The sequence below is a fragment of the Melanerpes formicivorus genome, unplaced genomic scaffold, assembly GCF_026170545.1.
Source record: "Melanerpes formicivorus ecotype bairdi unplaced genomic scaffold, bMelFor1.0.p_v2 SCAF_51, whole genome shotgun sequence".
Taxonomy (NCBI): Eukaryota; Metazoa; Chordata; class Aves; order Piciformes; family Picidae; genus Melanerpes; species Melanerpes formicivorus.
In genome coordinates, this window is record NW_027142403.1 from 2235663 (window position 1) to 2256048 (window position 20386).

The 20386-nt window shown below is 42.7% G+C and overlaps 1 protein-coding gene across 5 annotated transcripts in view; it reads right to left on the reverse strand.

Moving 5' to 3' along the window:
* GRAMD1C (GRAM domain containing 1C) overlaps positions 1–20386 on the reverse strand; it is a 65066-nt gene that overhangs the window by 25737 nt on the left and 18943 nt on the right. For all 5 annotated transcript variants that reach the window (XM_068160599.1, XM_068160598.1, XM_068160596.1 and 2 more), the window contains 5 exons: positions 14888–14972; positions 10147–10250; positions 9370–9465; positions 7426–7506; positions 662–780 (listed from right to left, as the gene is read on the reverse strand). In XM_068160599.1, coding sequence (XP_068016700.1) covers positions 662–780; positions 7426–7506; positions 9370–9465; positions 10147–10250; positions 14888–14972 — 485 coding nt within the window. The remainder of the gene's footprint in view (positions 1–661; positions 781–7425; positions 7507–9369; positions 9466–10146; positions 10251–14887; positions 14973–20386) is intronic.

The following is a 20386-nucleotide window of genomic DNA, read 5'->3' on the forward strand; positions in this document are numbered from 1 at the left end:
CTTATGAAGCTTGCACTGAACTTAAGACTTTTTTTTCTGACAAACATACTCAGAGGTTTGAAAAGAGACAAATTACATTGTGCAGAGCTATACTTATTTACAGATACAAAAATAAGTCCCATTATTAGACAGTGACTGTTCAGAAATTAGCTCATATTTATTTCACACAGAAAAGGCAATCATTGAAAAAAATCCACATACAGTTAAATTATTCCAGCTTTCTAATTCAAGCTGAAGACAATATACAAGTATGAAAAGACCATGGACAAATGGAGAACAAGTGTTTCAGCTTTCACAGAGGAAAAAAGTGTCTGAACAGCATACACAGCTCCATTTCATTCAGCCCTTCCATATTGTTGACAGACAGATCCTGACTACATGCCATCATGAAAAAAAGGTTGCTATTTAAGCTATTCTCCCTATATCCTCAAGCAGATCCACAGAGAACAAGGTCTTCCCATCACCCTTCTCTAAGAGGCCTCAGCTGTGCACCTACTACTTTAGGCAATGAATACAATTTAGTTTTATGCATGCTCAGTTTACACAGTTCATTTCTTAACCTTCCTTGTAAGGCTATAGCAGCACTTTGGAAAAAGAATTTCTAAGAAAGAGGACACTGCTTCTCCCTGAGTATTTCACTAAGCTTTATAGCCTTCCTTACCGAGGCTGCCCATTGTCCTCAGATGATGAGTGGAAGCTCTCCATCTCCTCGCTGTTCAGGCCCAGCTCAGAGCCATAGCTCTGGTGCACCAGCTGCCAGAATTCCTGCTTGGTCAGCCTCTGAAAGAAAGGAAGCTAGTCAAGAACTACAGTAGGGGACAGTATGGCTCAGAAGGTAAAACAATAAGAAGTTTTAATTACACCACAGCCTTTAACCTCCATTCTGACAAGGACTGAAAGCATTCGGATATCACATTTCAAGATAGGATTTCAGCATTTTGAGGAAATGCACTCCTGTCTGCTCCATACTGCCAAAACACCACTGTTCAATCAGTAAAACCAGACATCACAAAGTGATGGGGTTCCCCCCGCAAGAAAACACACACTTGTAGCCACGATTCGCTTCTTCACATGTCACCAATGTTTTCCACAGGTGTCTTTGGGGTAGCTGCCTCTTGAATTTCATCTGATACAGCACAAGACCAGTATTAACTAATAGACAGCCAGGACTCACTCTTTGATCTTGAACAAACTGCTTAATAGATATGAGCCTGTTTCCAAAGGATGCTCTGAGTGCTTTACCAACGGTATGAGGCTAGCATTTCAGTTACTACAGACAGTGGTGTCTAGGTCAGCCAGTTGTCCATGTTGCCAAGGTGGGACAGAAGGTGCTCACTTTGGAAGAGCTCCAGAAACCCCTTTTATCTTATTTTGTAAAGTAATCTTATATTTTTTAAAAGGGAGCTGCTTTTGCTCCTGACTCACCACTAGCTACTCTTTCTTTCTCCAGAATATCTCTGCCCTGCTCCATGAATTCCCACAGCTACTTGCATGTATTTAAGTGCTCCCAGATCATGAGGAAAGTTAAGAAGTGAAAGCAGTCAGACAAAGTCACAATAGCAATGTAAGCAACTGGTTTCGAAGTCCACTTCAGCTGTTAAGGGATACAATAAAATATAAGAAGATAACCAACAAAAAGGAAAACAGAAAAGAGAAAGGCAATAAGGTTCTGGGATTTAGCAGAGCTTTGAGGGCAGTAATCATCATCACAAACTTCACCCTGGAAAATGTGCCTTAAACACAATCCATATTGATCAAGGGAACAGACTTGCGTTAATGAGGCAGTAACACAAGTACTGCTTACTATTTGCATGAAATGATCACATTAAATACCCATGCATTATTTAAAAGGCTTTTAAACGATCCTCTCCACCCCCTCGCTCCACCTGTAGTGCGTTACACCACCCGCAGTTTTAGACAGACGTTAAGGAGCTGACCCACAAGCAGCGATATAAATGCTCGTATATACACACACACACTCGCGCCCGGCGGGGCTCCGCCGCCCGCTCCCCGCCAAGCTCCGCTCGCCCTGTCCCTGCCGGAGCGCGCCGGCCGCTCCGAGCCCCGACAGAAACCTGTTTCTGGCCGCCGCGCCGCTCCCAGCCAAGACACCCCCGGCCCGCCAGGTGCCGCCGCGTCCGCCCGGGCCGCCGCGTTCCCACTTCCTGCTCGGCGGCGGGGCCCGCCCGGGGCAGTACCCACACCCGCCCGGCAGCGGTTGGGCCGCCGCCGGGGGGGTGAGGGCACAGCCCCGGGGCTGGGCAGTGGGGCTCTGGCCTCGTCCTCAACGCTTGTATCTCCACACGACACGGAGAGGGAGCCCGCCCCCCCCAGGTCCAAACTAGAGGAAACTGTAGGGAAAGCATGGGTCACAATCACAACATCCACCTACATCTGTTCTCATCGGCTAAAACCAGGAGCAAGCATTATTAGGTGGATTCAAAACACAACCGAGGTGTATCTTGAAACAGCCACCGGAAACTAAAGGACAGAAACGAAGCTGTCTCCACATCTGCTGCCCAATACTGCTACTGCCTTTATTTCATAGAATCATGAAATTGTTTCAGTTGGAAAAGGCCTCCAAGAACAAATCCAAATGTTGATGTAACACCACCATGGCCATTAAACCACGTCCCAAAGTGGCATGTATACGTGTCTTCTGAACAGCTCCAGGGATGGCAACTCCACCACTTTATTGAACAACCTATTCCTATGTCTGACTGCCCTTCCTGTAAAGAAATTTCTCCTAACATCCAATCTAAACCTCCCTGGTACAATTTCAGGCTATTTGCTCTTGTCCTATCACCTGATATTAGGGGGAAGAGACCAACCCCTACCTGGGGGCTACAACCTCCTTTCAGGTAATTGTAGAGAGCAATGAGGTCTCCCCCTCTGCCTCCTCTTCCCCAGCCTAAATCCCAGCTCCTCAGAAGACTTCCCCAGACCCTTCACCAGCTATTGCTCTTCTCTGGATTTCCAGTCATAACAGAAAATAAATCCAAAACCTGGGAAAGAGCTAATGCTGCTAATTAAATTCACCAATATGTTCTGCAGCAGGCTGTGGGTAAATCAGACTGCCCTTGTACAGAAAGCTCAATGGCTTGAGGAAAGCAGAGTAACTTTTAAGCTATGCACTTCAGGAATCTATAAAGCTGTCTCCTGTGGTTTTGTGAAGCCAGTGTTACCGACTTCTGCTTCTAAAAGAGGATTCTCACACACTCTGCTCAATTATTCCCAGCTCAGCTAGATATAGTAAATTGCTAATGGTCACACCTAAGATCAAACCAGGCTTGCTTTATTGTATCAGAAAAGATTCATTCTGAAGGCAAAGGGCACAAATTTTCTGGGTCAGACTTCTACTTCTGAGAGGATGATTTGAAAATCTCTGAAGCATGAAAGGCTGAATCTAAACATGAATTGCTTTGCCCACTCAAGGTAATGGTCTGTGCGCTGGGCTTTTTCTCAGTTCTCTTTATATACAAAAACAAAAGCTGCAAGAAGCAGCTGGGACTGCATATAAAACATCAACATTCTGTTTCACACTAGACAAGGTGGTGGCATGGCACAATCAACACTACAGAATACCTCTCATAGAAGCAAAGCCACTGATTTTTTTACCCCTTACGGACAGATGCGGCAATAAGAATGAAGACACTCGGTACACGCTTACTCCGGAGGCAACCCCACACCACATTCCCACAATCTGATGTGGAATTCTGTCTAACTGCTTGCTCTAAAGGGAGGATGGCAAAACTCCTTCTAACTGCCACAAAAAAAACCCAAAAGGTCAGAATCAATCCAAGCCCTCTTTGATGTCCAGAACAACCCATGTTGCATACAGAGGTGCAAACAAACATCTACCTTCCGCAACCTTTCCGGAGAAGCTTCCAAGGAAGACAGAATTGCTGTCCTGGTAGGTATCTGCCACAAGAAGCCCAACTCATCAGAAATTCTGGTCTCTTCCCACACCTCTAGACTTACCTGCTACAACATCTCTGAAGACAGGTGCAAATCTCTACCCAGCAAAGTATAAGGAGAACAATAAGAAAATAAATCCAACTCTAAGGAAGAGGACTCATGGGAATCGAAACCGATTAAGATCTTGTTCCATGAGAAAGAAGGAGCGCTGTGTTTGTCTGGGATTTGAATGACCTGCCTAATTAGATTTTAATTTGTTCCCTCTCCCGTAAACTGGGGGGGGGGGGGGATATTTGACACCCATAAGCTTCAGGAAAAATAAAGAGGAAATATAAACAGCACTGCTCTTTCTGACAATAGCAGCTGCTAGCAAACTTGTTTTACCAATCTGGAAAGGCTGTTGCAGAATGTGAATTTTGGCTGATTTTATGAACTGATGCATTATTGAAACACTCTGTGGATGTGGAAGCAGCTATCTGTTTTATCAAGACCGGTGTCATGTCTCTTCCAGACCCGCATTAATGACTCCTTATTTTCCATGATGCTTCCCCTTCAGCCAGGAGCATTAAACACACAATGACAAAGTAAAAACCTAAGAGATTCACTCCAAGCACGTTTTGTAATAGGAAAAAAGAAAGAGCCTTTACATGAACATTCATAAAAAACAGCCAAACAACAGATCATCTTAAGAGGAAAGTGCCCACTGATTCCCAGAAGAACCAAAGTTGAAGGACATCAAATGCACAGTATTGTTCTTTGAGTAAGACCTGCAGGAGCAGTTATGAGCTAGAAAATTAGCCCTGAGCTAAGGGGACCGGGAGTTCCATTAGTACAGTAATGCAAATTTGAGGGAGAGCATCTTGGTGGCCAAAGTAAGCTTAGGTATGGAAAAACCTATAACCACTTGCTGTTTTTCCTGTACAATGTGTTTCTAATAAAGGCAGACTCGACAGCAGGCTACTCGTTGAACTTTTCTGGGACATGATACTTAAGCAGCCCACGGTAGAATGGCCACAAGATGGAGACCTGGGAAAGGGCATGTTGATCCTCTCAAGAAGTTCTGCAGGTGGTGAAGGTGTAATACATATCAGGTAAAGCAGATAGGTCACTCTCCAGAAGTGAGACCTTGTAACATGAAATATATGCCCAGGAAGCACTGAAGAAGCCAGAACCAGTGACTGGAAATTACCTCTACACAAACATGATTCGAAGCAAATGCAATTCCAATCCTGCAATTCCAACCCCCTGCAAAGTGGGAGCTACTGACCATCAGGTGGCGCAAACCAGCACTGCAACAGCTGCATTCAGAATTGTGCTTCTGATGACACCAGAATGAGGTTTTTTCCCCCCACAATTTAACAGTTGTACATCATCTCCAAGTCTAGCAGAGGCACTCCTGATAAGTCAGCTAAATATTTTAAAGCCTAATGATATCTGCAGAGGAAACATTAAAACCAGCTCCTTTTGGAATGGGTTCTAGAGTACAATCTGAGTTTTTGTCACAAGCCTTACAAATTCTGATGGGATCTCTTTGACCACTGGAGCCTAGAAACACCAGGCTTCACAAACTCAGGGCACTGCATACCATGACAGAGCCTGAAGTACATGACATCTTTCCAAGCATATGCTGTCCTTAATACAGAATGGCAGGGAGAAAGCCAACCTACTTGGATGTACCAAAGGATTTCTTTCAGTCCTTTCTCTTTGTTTATTTCAGATCATTGAACAGCTGTCATTATAGTGAAATCAGTTGATAATGCCCCTCTACAGCTTGATCTAGTTTGGTTAAACAGTAAAGAATCATAAAACAGGCTGACAGGTGACTCAAGCATTCTAACAGAGAATCAGAAGTCACTACCACATTGCAGAAGAGCTCAACCTAACAGAACTTCTGTTTCAATAAGTAGCTGCAAACACACTACATTAAAAAGTCTGAAGTATGGCCCATGGTGATGGTCCCTTTTACAAGCAAGAACCCCAAGCAGACATACATGTAGCATACATGTACCCTTCAAAACACTTCAGTGAGGATACAAGAAAGCTAATAGCATGATTAAAAAGAAAGCATAAGGAGAGTTCCTAAGATAATCTGAGGCACTGGTTCCTAAAACCTGCTGGTTTAATTCATCATGCAGTCCCTGCTGCCATCTTTTGTATCTTTAGTACTGCTCTGAAGTGAAAGATTGTTCCTAATGTGACACTCATTCTGCTGTCAGAGTGAAAACACATGGGAAAAACTAATACTGAACAGCACAAAGCTTATTGTCTCTGTTCCAGCCCCCTGGTTTGAGTATCTGAAGGGCCATACATTCACCCTCCAGCACCACAAAACTGACCAACTGACTAAGAAAATCACCATTCCTGACAAGCACCTTGCCTAACTAATGAAAAACAGAGTTAGCTCTGGTTGCACATTCCAGTCAAAACATGAGCTGACACACTGTGGGTTTTGCAGGGCTACTGCTGGTTTCAATACAAGATGGTTACGATGTTAAATCGTATTTGATGAGAGTGATAAGAATCTTGCAGGAAACACTTGGTTTACCTTAAATGGCACTTCCCTTTACTCTCAGCTTTTGAAAAAAGGGCCCCTAGTCTGCCCTAAAAGTCATCTAACAAAAAAAAAACCAAACAAAAAACTTGTGTGGGGGACTACATATCAGTAGTGCAACAGTTTTAAGCCTTTGGGAGCCATTAGAGTGCAGATCTATATATGGATGTTTCTGTGTTCAGCTGCAACGGTATTGAAATATTTAAACAGCCAGAGTCATAAACAGGAAGGAATTGGTTTACAAAGATTGCATTGCTTACAGTGATGTTCTGCAAAAGCATCACTCCATTTTTAGAAAGAAGATTAGCCTAAATATCCACAAATTGCAATATAAATCAAGCTAACCAGCAGCAGTTGCCAAAATACACTTCCATATCATGCAGCCTGCCTTCCTTGCATTTATTCAAGGTCAGGGTAGTTGAAATGAGTTGGCTGGCAAAGGTTCAGATAGCCTAACTGGGAAGGTGATTTTTGGCTTTTTCCTTAAAACACCCAAACAAGTCAACATCCAAAACAAACACCAAACACACACACACACCACCCACCCTCAATGAAACCCCAAACCAACCAACCAAGAACAACAAGGACAAAAAAAACCAAACCCCAAGTCTTTCACTGAAAAAGCCTCTTGCCTTTTCGACCACAAAGTAGCTGTAGAAAATGTAAAGCAAATGCATGCCAGTTCAGTAATATCTACTTGAGCTGGTAGTGAAGAAAAGCATGAACTCTAACTTCAAAGACAAAATGCTCCAACAAAGTTGTAGGTGGCAGTATGAGAGAAAAGGGTGAGAAATTTACTTGGGATCTAAAGGACAAAAAGCAGAACAACATCATTAGATCTCTGTTAGAAGGAAAGAGCTAATTGAAGGGAAGTACCTTATCTTTCAAAGACATCTGCTTATATTAGGAAGATTATTTTGTTACTAAACTACAGGTACTGGCACATACAAGCTCACCTTATCCAGCAGCACATTCTGCCATAACCGGAAGATATTGAGGTAGCTTCTGTCTCTTGCACTGAATGATGTGAAGAAAAACTGCAGGAAAAACAAGATGCAAAAAAGCTCACTTGCAAGCACTTTCAGGAAAACCAGGATGCTTCCTTGTATCTTGAATACCCAGATTTCTTTTCAACAATAGCATGTTCCTCTGACATTCAACATACGTAGACTCATGTTCCTCAGTTTAGGAAGGAGGTTGACTTGCTGGAGCGTGTCCAGAGAAAGGCAACAAAGTTGGTGAGGGGTTTGGAACACAAGCCCTATGAGGAGAGACTGAGGGAGCTGGGGCTGCTTAGCCTGGAGAAGAGGAGACTCAGGGGTGACCTTATTGCTGTCTACAACTACCTGAAGGGAGGTTGTAGACAAACAGAGGTTGGTCTCTTCTTCCAGGCAACCAGTACCAGAACAAGAGGACACAGTCTCAGGCTATGCCATGGGAGGTTTAGGCTGGAGGTTAGGAGGAAGTTTTACACAGAGAGAGTGATTGCCCATTGGAATGGGCTGCCCAAGGAGGTGGTGGAGTGACCATCACTGGAGGTATTCAGGAGGAGACTTGATAGGGTGCTTGGTGGCATGGTTTAGTTGCTTGGGTGGTGTTGGATGATAGGTTGGACACGATGATCTTGAAGGTCTCTTCCAACCTGGTTTATTCTATTCTATTCCTCACATGCCAGACTTTTTATGAGACTTATTTCCCCAATATCTACATAGGGAATACACACACACTTGATCTTCCAGTCATCTGACTGCAATTCTTGTATCTCTGGCATAATGGAAGTGCTTCCACTCATCTTACTACATAGTTAGCATTCTCCCACTTCCAAATAGAAAGTGGAACAAACCAAAGATGCATATGCCTATTTCTTACAGGCCTCAGCCCTCTCTGTGTCTCTGCCACATTCTTTTTACTAATCTTTTCACAGGAAAGGATTCAAAATGAAACTAATTAAAATAGGAGGTTAAATTAGGGTCATTTGCAGTATTAAAATATTTTCCATTTGAAAGTTTGTTTAGCAAAAAAGAGGCTTATGTCCCTTGATGATTAAAGTTAAATATTAAATAAATGGAGAGAGAACAGCCAAATATGAGGGATCACAGTTCCTTCACAAACAGACAGCTCCAGATATCACCTTGGGAAGCTATTCTCTATATCCAGGCAAGAATTATTATTTTCAAGGCATTTACAGAAGAAGTATCATGAAGTGTGTAGCACATAAGAAAATTATGCATTATGCTTTTCAGTATTTCCAAATAAACATCCAAAAGTGCATTTCCCAGCACATAAAATCACATGTTCGTGGGTAGACTTCTCCATGATTTGAAACCCACAGTTTCACACAGTCCTTTTGTTTTCAGTAATTTTCTTCTAGGACATTTTAAAACCAGTGAGTATGATATTTTTGTGATCACAAGGAGGCATATTCTGAACTCATGCTCTGAACTTCTAGTTTTTAGAACAGAATAGAATTAACCAGGTTGGAAAAGACCTTTGAGGTCATCAAGTCCAACCTATGACCCAACACCATCTAATCAACTAAACCATGGCATCAAGCACCCCATCCAGTCTCTTCCTAAACACCTCCAGTGATGGTGACTCCACCACCTCCCTGGGCAGCCCATTCCAGTGGCCCATTTTCAGCAGCTTTCCCTTGGGAATCTGTGGGACTAAGGCTCCCTTACTTCCTGGTTACTGCATCAACACTGCTATTGCATTCTGCAATCAATCTGAAGTTGAATTATCAACGCAGCGTATTCAACAGGGACCAAACCATGAGGTCTGTCTTCTAATCCCAATCATTTGAAGATTTCACAGGGAAGTTACTTATGCCAACTTAAAACCACAAGTGATCTGCCTGAGGCATTATGGTTTTTAAAAACCATGTAAATACAGGGTTTTACCTTCTCTCCTTTTGTTGCTATCTGTATGGCATTTGGAATGAGCCGAGCGGTCTTCTCCTTTGTCATGAAAGTGATATCCTTCAATGCAATAGAAATCTAAGCAGAAACAGAATACAAATTAAAATTAATAGTAATTTAAAACTAATTAAAAAATATCTCTATTTCAAATAAAATAACAGTTAAAAATAACTGCTAAGACTAAAATTTTAGAAAGTCACGGAGTATGTAAGAGGAACCCAAACTAATCCAAAACCCTGGGATGCAATTCAGTTGAAATCGAAGGCAATTACTGCCTCCACTTGCTAACCTTAACAGTAAGCACTCCAAAGTACAAGCAAGCTAAGATGACTAAAGAGTAATCTTTTCTTCTTTCATACCAGGACTAGGGAGGCAAGCAGCTCTTTCTTTCCACTGCTTCAGCAACACTCTAGGATTAAGGGCACAATCCCAACCACAAACAAACCACAGATCTGAAAGCCAGTTCTAACAGGGACATTACACAAGGCAGGATGTATATCAGAAAACAGACTGTCTCATCCACGTCATCTCACAGAGCTTTGGAATGTGACTGTGAGGTTGCTGTCAGCTGTCTACAGAAGGCCTCATCGACTTCATCACCTTGATCAGATGGTCTGTAATAAGCACCCACAACAGTGTCACTCATGCCATCCCATCCCATGCGCCTTAATACACACCCACAATTGACAGAGTAACATTTGAGGGATTCATATCCTGATAGTAGAGGGCAAGGGAGTGGTGAGGGCTGAAAGATCTTACTGTGGTCTCCCATCGGAAGATGTTGCTGTGGAAACAGAGCCAGTTTTCAGAGAGATACAAGCGTCCTTGCAGCAGGATATCCTTCTGGAGAGCACAGGCATAGTCTGCAGATAGAGAGCAAGTTTACTCACTCACTACACCTCAGTTAACCCAAGCCTGTTACCTTAAGATGTGATAAAGGAACTACAGTACAAGTAAAACCCATTTCATAGGCTTATAGAGTGTTTTGGGTTAGGAGTGACCTCAAAGACCATTTAGTTACAACCCCCTTGCCATGGGCAGGGACACCTTCCACTAGACCAGGGTGCTCAAGGCCTCATCCAGCCTGGCCTTCAACACCTCCAGAGAGGTGCATGCACAGCCTCTCTGGGCAACCTGTTCCAGTGTCTCACCATCCTCACTGTAAAGAATTTCTTCCTAATATCCAGTTTAAACCTACCTTCCCCAAGTTTAAAGCCATTTCCTCTTGTCCTATCACCACAAGTCCTTGTAAAAAATCCCTCTCCAGCTTTCTAGTAGGCCACTTTCAGATTCTGGAAGGCCACTTATAAGGTCTCCCTGGAGCCCTCTTTTCTCCAGGCTGAACAATCCTCACTGTCATAGCTTGCCCCCATGGGGAAGTGCTCCAGCCTCTGGTAATTTTTCTGGCCACACACTGGACCCACTCCAGCAGTTTAATGTCCCTCTTACGCTGGGGGCATGAGAATTGGATGCAGTCCTCCAGGTGGGGCCTTATGAAAGGAGAGCAGAGGCGGAGAATCACTTCTCTCATCCTGCTGGTCACACTTTTGATGCTGCCCAGGAGACAGTGGGCTATCTGGGCTGGACATCTTCAGAATAGAATAGAATAAACCAGGTTGGAAGAGACTTTCAAGATCATTGCATCCAACCTATCATCCAACACCATCTAATCAACTAACCCATGCAACCAAGCACCCCATCAAGTCTCCTCCTGAACACCTCCAGTGATGGTGACTCCACCACCTCCCTGGGCAGCCCATGCCAATGGGCAATCACTCTCTCACAGAAGTCTGTGAAGGTAGATTTGTACTGGGTTGCATCCAGACTATTGTTCTGGGAACACCCCAGAACTATAGCTGATGGAAGTATCTGTGTGAGGACAGCACTCCCCATTTCAGCCCTCTGTGCCTTATCCTTTATTTTCAAAGGGGTATCAGGCAGGATTAGGAGTACATGGGAGAAGAATTCATCAGTCAAATTTCAAAGTGCCTAAACAACAAACCAAATCAACGTTTATAGTACAACAGATGATACTGTCAACTCCTACATAACAGTAGTTTCTATGTTGTAGTAAGATAATAGTTTTCTACTGAAGAGATTCTATCACTAACTAAAACTAGCTGCAGAGTGAGACAACACTTACAGGCAGCTTGAAGCTATCCAGGCAGGGGATATTTTCAGAAGCTGATTGTCATTTTTATTGTGGTACTACCTCTGGCTTAAACATCCCTGTTAAGAAACAGGCTTCATCTAGAATCCAATTACCCATTAACAAATACCTCTAAGAACAAAAGCACAGAAGTCAGTTGCAGTTTTACAAAACCTCTGAGATTTTGGAGCTTGTGAAGTTTTTGCCAAACAGCTTGAAGATTCAAACCAAAGGAATTTTCAGAAGTATTACTGCCAGCAAGTTCAGATAGATCCCTTTTGGAAGATCCAATCTAAAGAAGGTTGCCTTACATATAGAAAACACCAAGAGTGTACCTGTTCATGCAAGATGTTAATGCTTTCCTCTTTACAGGTATTAAAGAGCTTTCTTATTTCTATCTGCTGTTGTCTGAGCCAGGATTTTGGTTTTGTAAACAACAAGAAGATGAACAAAGTTGTTGTTTAAGTGCCAAGAGATTCAGGAGTTCCTCACCATCCCAAGTTCAATGTAAGTCTGCATCTACAGAAAACTCTCTCAGGTTTTCCCCTTGAATAATAAAGTGGGAATAAAGTTTCTCACAAACAGGCATGAGACATGCGTACAAGACCTTGGAGACATAACTGCAAACAGGATTACATAACCTGAAAAGAAATCCAAACCAGTTAGTTGTAAGTGCCTGTTTAGAGAGAAGTCAGATTCCAAAATGCTGAGCAGAGTGTGGAACAGCAGCAAGAGTTAGAGGTTAAGGAACTTGAGGAAAACATGACTAAGCAGCTTGCACCTGACTTCTTTTGGGAGGTAGGGAGAAGGATTCAGACCTGTAAATTCTAGAGCACTGGGCAAATCATGAACACCACCACTATGACCTGACTACACAGAAGAGAGTATCAAGACAAAAAGGGGAGAGATGAGCATTTCTCCCTCTTACATTTTCTGAGCCAGTAACTTTAGGTGCTGCTTGTAAACAACATTTTCAGACAAACTGAAGTTAGTGACACTCCTTTAAACTCTCATTTCCAAAGTCTAAGTAATTTCTAAGAATTATATTTCACATAATCTTTATATACAGTGCTCATTGCAGCAGAATAGGAATTGCTTTATTTAACAGCTAAGTAAAGAACAGGAGCAGTTAGAATCCTTTAATGAACAGCAGCAAGTAATTGCTTCTCTGAGCACTGTAAATCCTGTGATAAGCTTCTCTGCATCAAGCAGAGGAAGAGCTATTTGCTAGGAGAATGCAAAAAGTCCTTCCAAAGGAGCACTGCTTTTTATGGAGTAAAAATATATATATATATATATATATAAAGTAATGACTTTGCTTCCAATGGAGCACCTGCTCCATTGTTGAGGTTAACTCATTCCCAAATCTCTCTCCAAGCCCTAGGAAGTCTATTTTGCTGGAAACTGTGCCTCAGTTTGCTCCATGGCTTTTGATATCAATCCTGTGTAAGGAGAAACATCAAAACAATGCTTTGAAGTAATAGCCTTTTCTTCTGTTTTACTTCTGTATTGAACTCAAGTGTTTTAAAAATGTAAAATGCATTTCAGGATCACTGCTTCTTTCTGAGGCTGGAAAAAGGGACACAGAGATTTAACTGTTTCTGTGTAAGTGACAGGTCTTGTGTCTCTTCCATTAACCTGCAAAGAGCTCAGCAAGCTGCAAGCATATGCTTACAGCCTCTCAATATTAACTTCCTTAAAGGTTGTATGAGAGATGAGCTTTAAACAGGCACAACACCGCTTCTGTATCAAAACAGTATCCAGTCCTTGGACAGTGTATTTCTTAGACAGCACAAGGCAGGTCATAAAAGAGGGGGAAAGGTGCATCACTGCACATGAATGGGGAAGGGTTCAACACTTGCCACCTTTGGATTTTGCAGTGACAGGCTGCAGAAGCCACCTCCTTGACATGCTGGCACCTCTTACTGGGAAAGATTTTAGCTTATGTATGTGGTTGGACTTTACTGGTTAAGTGATTGATAACAAAAAGTATGAAAAACAGCCACTCTAAGCAACAGTTATCTTTGCTTAGGGCATTCTGCTTCTGTTAGTTCATTACTTCTTCTGACAAAGGCTTCGATTTAGGGATGCTGCAAGGGATATGCTCAGGACTTCTATTAGCTGCTTTGTCTGTTAAGGGTTTCCAGGAGTTAGAATCATAGAATCAATAAGGTTGGAAGAGACCTCAAAGATCAAGTCCAACCTGTCACCCAAGACCTCATGACTACTAAAGTAAAGTTCTTCTATAAGTGGGACTCAGACTCTGTAGTGAAAGGGATTCTACAACACAGTAATAAAGGACTTCAGAGAAGACTGAAATTCTCTGCTCTCTGCATTTCTGGAATCTCATTGCTATCTGGCAATGGGTTTCATGCCTGCATTCCTCACCTAACAGCAGCTAGTTTTACATTTACATTCAGCTCCCGGAGACCAGGACATTCAAATGCAAATTACTGTGTCAGGATACAAGGAGGACTGGTTTATGTTTTCCAGTGATCTCCTATGATGGGTGAGGAAAGTATACACTTCACACACTGAATTTCATGTCCTCACACATTGTTTTACAAGCAGGTATTTGTCTCTGAAAAGACTTTAAGTTACAAGCACCCACTGTAGCACTGAGTCCCAGGAGTCAGATTAATCAAGGTGCTGAGGCCAAAGGTCTAGGCTTAGTTTCAGGGAGCAAGGAAAAGGCTTCTGCACAGGATGATCTACCTACTTAGCTGTGTCACTGAAGCATCATCCCTTACAGTTGTATCAAAGTATCAAACTATCACAACTATGGAATCAATCCCTTCTCCCCTAGCTGACTCAGACATAACTAGTTTCTGTTTTAAAGTAAAGGAGAGGACTTAAGATACCCACAAAACAGACAATAAATCCTTATGACACTGCAAGACATACACTGTTGGTTGTTCATGCTGGAAAGACCGTTAAGTCAAATTCAGTGCTCTCAGGATTTAACTCTACCTCTGTTCTTCTCAGACCTGCATCACACAAGCCCATAAATGCACATCTGTTGAGTTTGTGCTCAGCACTCATCCTGACCCTGTGCAGTAATCTTTCTTTCTAGCTTGTCAGCAGCAGGGAAAGATACTGAAGCTCCCATACTGTATCTAGATGAACTGCAGGCTTCTGTATCCTCCCCTTCACTTCTCAGCTGCCAAAAGGAATCTTTTTTCACAAAGCAGGCAGTACAGAAGAGGAGTATGGATCTGACTTTACCTAAAGCTGTTTGATGCTAGTTTAGAGAGCAGATTTGCAATTTAAAAAGAAAAAAATGCCTTGGCACTTCTACAGCCTGGATTTATCAGCCAGAAGAAAAGCACTTCTGGTGTGATTACATCTTACCTACTATGAGTCGCTCAGACTCCGGCAGATGAGAAAACTGTCTCTTGAATTCCTCACTCCTATACTTGTAAGTGGAACTTGAGAGCTGCAACAAAGAACAGTAAAAGGTTAGGAAAACAGATTTATTTTCAGCATTCATCTGTCTTCATACTGGATGTGTAACTTTACCTTGGAGAACAAACAAGCATCAAACGAACGAGAATAGGTGGTATCTAAAAGGGATCAGCACTGTAACTTTATGCCTGCTTACATAAGAGTGTGCTTCTAGTATTTAGGGCAGTATGGACCAAACCATTCCTTGTATAAGGCTAGATGCTAATTACAAGGCATATAACTGTAGTTGCATGAGTGGAGCAGGTTGCCAAAGTTGTGAGAGCCCCTTCAGGGCTAAGACTTCCTGCACAGAACAAAGAGATAGCAAGTCCACAGCACTAGAGGTGACAGAGTAGATCCAGTCCTCGTGCAGGCCACTAGCTGGACACAAGGAAGGAATTTAGAACACCAGTTTCTACTTTGAGCACAATTTCAGTGCTGAAGATTTTTTCCTCAGTTGCTAAAACTAGACTTGTAGGAATGAAGGCAAAAGTTTCCTCCAGTAAACACAAATAACAGCACCACCATGACCGCTGTTTCCTGATCTGCTCTACATTTAACTCCGTATTTAAAATGATCACTATGCTTTATTAAGAATTCAAACTCACAGCAAAGACTAAGCATGATGGACTTTAACTCCTTATTCTTACAAATGAATGCACTTGCTCCCATTCAAATAACCTTCAGCATGCCCTCCAGAAATTATCCTGTTGTATAAGCAGTAATAACAATATTTTTCTTAACAGGTGTTGGCCACTTATTTTACACATGCTGTTTAAGGCAATGACTAAGCTGGATTACAGCTGAAACAGTAAAAAGTCACTTTAAAGTGTTAACAAAACCAGGTATAAATATACCATAAGAGTCTCTTTTATGCATTCTTTAACCATTATAAAAACCTTAAGCACCTGCCTGTTATTCTCTCCTTGAGCACCTGTATTTCTCCCAAACTTGACATTCACCATTAAAGCCATAAGATTAGTGGGTATTTACATTCAGAGCAGAGGAAGAAAGAAGAAAGGAGGCAAAGAACCACTTGTGACTGTGTGACCTTGCAGCCTGTTTGCTTAAAAAGCCACTCAGTTTTAGCACACTCACGCAGCACATTAGTTGGTCACTGCTCTTCCATTATGCCTGTGCTTGTTATCAAAACAATCCCAGAACAAAGAGACTTATCTGCAGCTTGAGGGTGTTTTAATGAAGTGGGGGAACTAGTTTATTAAGAGTCTCACAGTTCACTGTTTTCCACTGAAAAGGTTCCTGCTTCTCTCTGTTCAAAAGCTTCCGGGACGCCACCCTACACACACACATCCAACAAGGGTCTCCCATCTACCTACACTTGAGAATTAAGCTGACCACAAGGGTTACTTCAAGGTCACATGATTAAGTGCAGATAGTACAGGAGAGGGCTTAGGGTCAAAAGTGTCAATGCTACCTTCCACAACCATCAATGAAAAAAAAAGTGTTTATATCCAGCCACTGGTGAGTACATATTTGCTGTCGACTAATATCCCAAACATTGCAATGAAGAAAGCAGGGAGGGAGACAGAAAGTGTGTCCACATCTCCCCTTCTGAGCAAAGAATGAAAGCAACTAACATGGCAATGTGAAATGTTCCTTCTGAGTTGTTTGCTTCCAGTTATACTTCTGCTATTTCTAAGATTATCATAGTATCATTCAGGGTTGGAAGGGACCACAAGGATCATCTAGTTCCAACCCCCCTGCCATGGACAGGGACACCCCACACTAGATCAGGCTGGCCAGAGCCTCATCCAGCCTGGGCTTAAACACCTTCAGGGACGGGGCCTCGACCACCTCCCTGGACAACCCATTCCAGGGTCTCACCACTCTCATGGTGAAGAACCTCCTCCTCACATCCAGCCTGAATCTCCCCACCTCCAGCCTTCATTCCATTCCCCCTAGTCCTATCACTACCTGAGATCCTGAGAAGTCCTTCCCCAGCCTTCCGTATATCCTTACATCCATAAAGTTTACACCTCTAGTTTCAGAGACCCTACAGTTCACACAGTCATACCTCAAGTGACTCGAGTTTGAGCTGGTGATGACAAGGCTATCAGATAGGGGGGAAAAGAACTGATCTGCCACGACAGCAGAAGAAAAGTCATACTCTTTAAGCCTGATTTACTAAACCGTGATTTCAGAAGCACTTTCACAATTGCACTGTATAGGAGAGATAAGAGCTACACCGAAGTTAAGCATTGTTGTGATTGTAAGACCAGAAAAAGGACCCAGGAAAAGGAAGAATAGGAACATTACATTATCACAGACACATTAGTGTCTGATTCAGCCAATTAAACAGCTCCAAGAATCCAAACTCAAGATACCTCGAGTTTTACTTAGAAATTGAATGTTTCTAGAGCTTAAAACCCTGGTAAAGCTTGTCTAAGAAACCCATGATGACATTTAGACATGTTCTTTATCATGACTGACAAACAGGCTAATCTTATTAATTGTAGACTTCTACAGAGCTCTTTTGACATTTCTGAATGTTCTGAATCCTTATCTAATCAGCAGGGGTAAAAAAAACCCAGCACACTGACTCTTATTAATCTTATCTTTTTCTTACTTAGGATGAAAACTAGTTCCCTTAGGTCTGTGATTGTTACATACTCAGTGATGTGGCTTGGTGATTAAGAGACCACTCAATGGAGCTGGGGAACAACAGGGGCAATTTTAATACTATTGACATTATCAGCGTCCTTAAAGTGAAGAAAATAAGACATTCCTATGAATACAGTGTTTCCCATAATCACTGTTACAAAACCCAAGATGTGGCAGCGTTTGAGGCAGGTTGCCCCTTCTGGATCACAAAATTTACCATCAAATATTACAAGGCAGCAGGCATAAATTAGTCTGTAGGATGGCATTTAAGAGATAAAACCAGCAATTCATTTTTAACACAGGCACATTTCTAAGTTTAATTACAAGTCATCAGACAAACACTTTGCCTGAGGATAATCTTAGGCATTCATGGTTATGCTGTATTTAATCACTAAGAAAATTAAGTCCAGCCAACAACATATTAGCATTCTTTATCTGAAGCCACAAAAATATACCAGAAACCTGCAAAATAGCATAAGCAGAAAAAAAATCTCTCTCCAGTGCCATCCTGAAAGTATTTACAGCAGACAATTATGTAAATAAGAATCAGGCACAAGTGACTCTCATACCTTGTTTTAAAATGGACCACAGTCCAACCACAAAGTCATGTTCCAGAAAAAATTATTAACTTAAGACTAAGCAGAGTTATTCCTAGGATAGAAGCCTGTTAAAAAAAAACCAGCTTTCCTTCACATTTTTAGAGTAAACCTTTATTTAGAATAAACCAAACCAGGTTGGAAGAGACCTTCAAGATCATCGCGTCCAACCCACCCAAACAGCTAACCCATGGCACCAAGCACCCCATCAAGTCTCCTCCTGAACACCTCCAATGACGGCGACTCCACCACCTCCCCGGGCAGCCCATTCCAATGGGCAATCACTCTCTCTGTATAGAACTTCTTCCTAATATCCAACCTGAACCTCCCCTGGTGCAGCCTGAGACTGTGTCCTCTTGTTCTGGTACTGGCTGCCTGGGAGAAGAGACCAACATCTGCCTGTCTACAACCTCCTTTCAGGTAGTTGTGGAGAATGATAAGGTCACCCCTGAGTCTCTTCTTCTCCAGGCTGAGCAACCCCAGCTCCCTCAGTCTTTCCTCATAGGGCTGTGTTCCAAACCCCTCACCAACTTTGTTGCCCTTCTCTGGACTCGTTCCAGCAAGTCAACCTCCTTCCTAAACTGAGGGGCCCAGAACTGGACACAGTACTCGAGGTGTGGCCTAACCAGTGCAGTGTACAGGGGCAGAACGACCTCCCTGCTCCTGCTGGCCACACTGTTCCTGATGCAGGCCAGGATGCCATTGGCCCTTTTGGCTGCCTGGGCACACTGCAGGCTCATGTTCAGCCTGCCGTCGACCAGCACCCCCAGGTCCCTCTCTGCCTGGCTGCTCTCCAGCCACTCTGACCCCAGCCTGTAGCACTGCATGGGGTTGTTGTGGCCAAGGTGCAGAACCCAGCACTTGGATGTGTCCACTCTTCAAAGACATTTGTGTCTTCAAAGACACATTTGTGTCTTTGAAGAGTGGACACTGCAAACTATTTGAGCTCTTGATCAAATCGCTGATGAAAGTTAGGCTGCTGATGGGGAAAGTTAGCCTTCTCCAAGAAGTACAAGTAAAAATGCTAATCATTAGGAAATGGTTTGATTGCACAGATTGCCAAGGCTGCAAATAGTCAATCAGCCTCTGCAGAACAGTGTTCACATTTTTTTAACATTTGCTAATGACAGTAGTAACTTGGCATTTGCCTTGTCAGTGTTTTCTCCCTGTTTTGAGACACTACAAAAGTCATGTTACCTGACAATTTGCATTGTAGTTTTGACATGCAGCTGTGAATACAAACAGCAGAGAACAAAGGTAAGTTGACCTCACCACTAGAGTAATAGAACTCCAATGTCACCTCATTTTAAGAGATGTACAAGTGCCTCCCACTGCACTTCAGTCTCGGTATCAGTTATCACTAAGTGCTTGGAGTCCCACAATCAACAAGCTTACAAAGCAGGCTGCATGACCTACTACTCCCTTTTCATGCTCAGAACCCTTGCAGGGGGGTGCAGTTAGATGATCCTTAAGGTCCCTTCCAAGTCAAGCCATTCTATGATTCTATAAAAATTACAACTAATGAACTAGATTACTCTTCTGTCAGAAAGGAAGAGAATCCATGCTACTATTTCCACACCTCACTTCAAGGCCACCTGGTGAGCTATTCTCCAAAGACAGAAGGCCTTGACCTGAACTTTCCCATCAAGTTTCCAGACATGGCCAAAACCAAATTTAGAATTAAAGTAACTTTTAAACCTACACTAGCACATTAAAACAAACATTAAATATCCTGGCAAAAAGTGTTCCATTTCTACTGAAGAATCACAGAATATTAAGGGTTGGAAGGGACCTCCGAAGATCATCTAGTCCAACCCCCCAGCCAAAGCAGAATCACCTGGGGCATGACACACAGGAACACATCTAGATGGGTTTTGAAAATCTCCAGAGAGACTCCACCACCTCTCTGGGCAACCTGTTCGGTGTTCTTCTATAAAGAAGAGTCTCCTTGTGTTGAGATGGAACCCTCTGTGTTCTAGCTTGTATCTGTTGTTCCTTGTCTTATCACTGGACACCACCAAAAAGCACCTGGCACCTTCACCTTGATACTCACCCCACAGATATTTCTAGACATTGAGAAGATCTCCTCTCACCCTTCTCATCTCAAGACCAAACCACACTGGTTTTCTCAAATTCATAGAAAAACCTTCTCAGCATCAGGAGAAAAAGAAAATAGTCACCAGAAGAA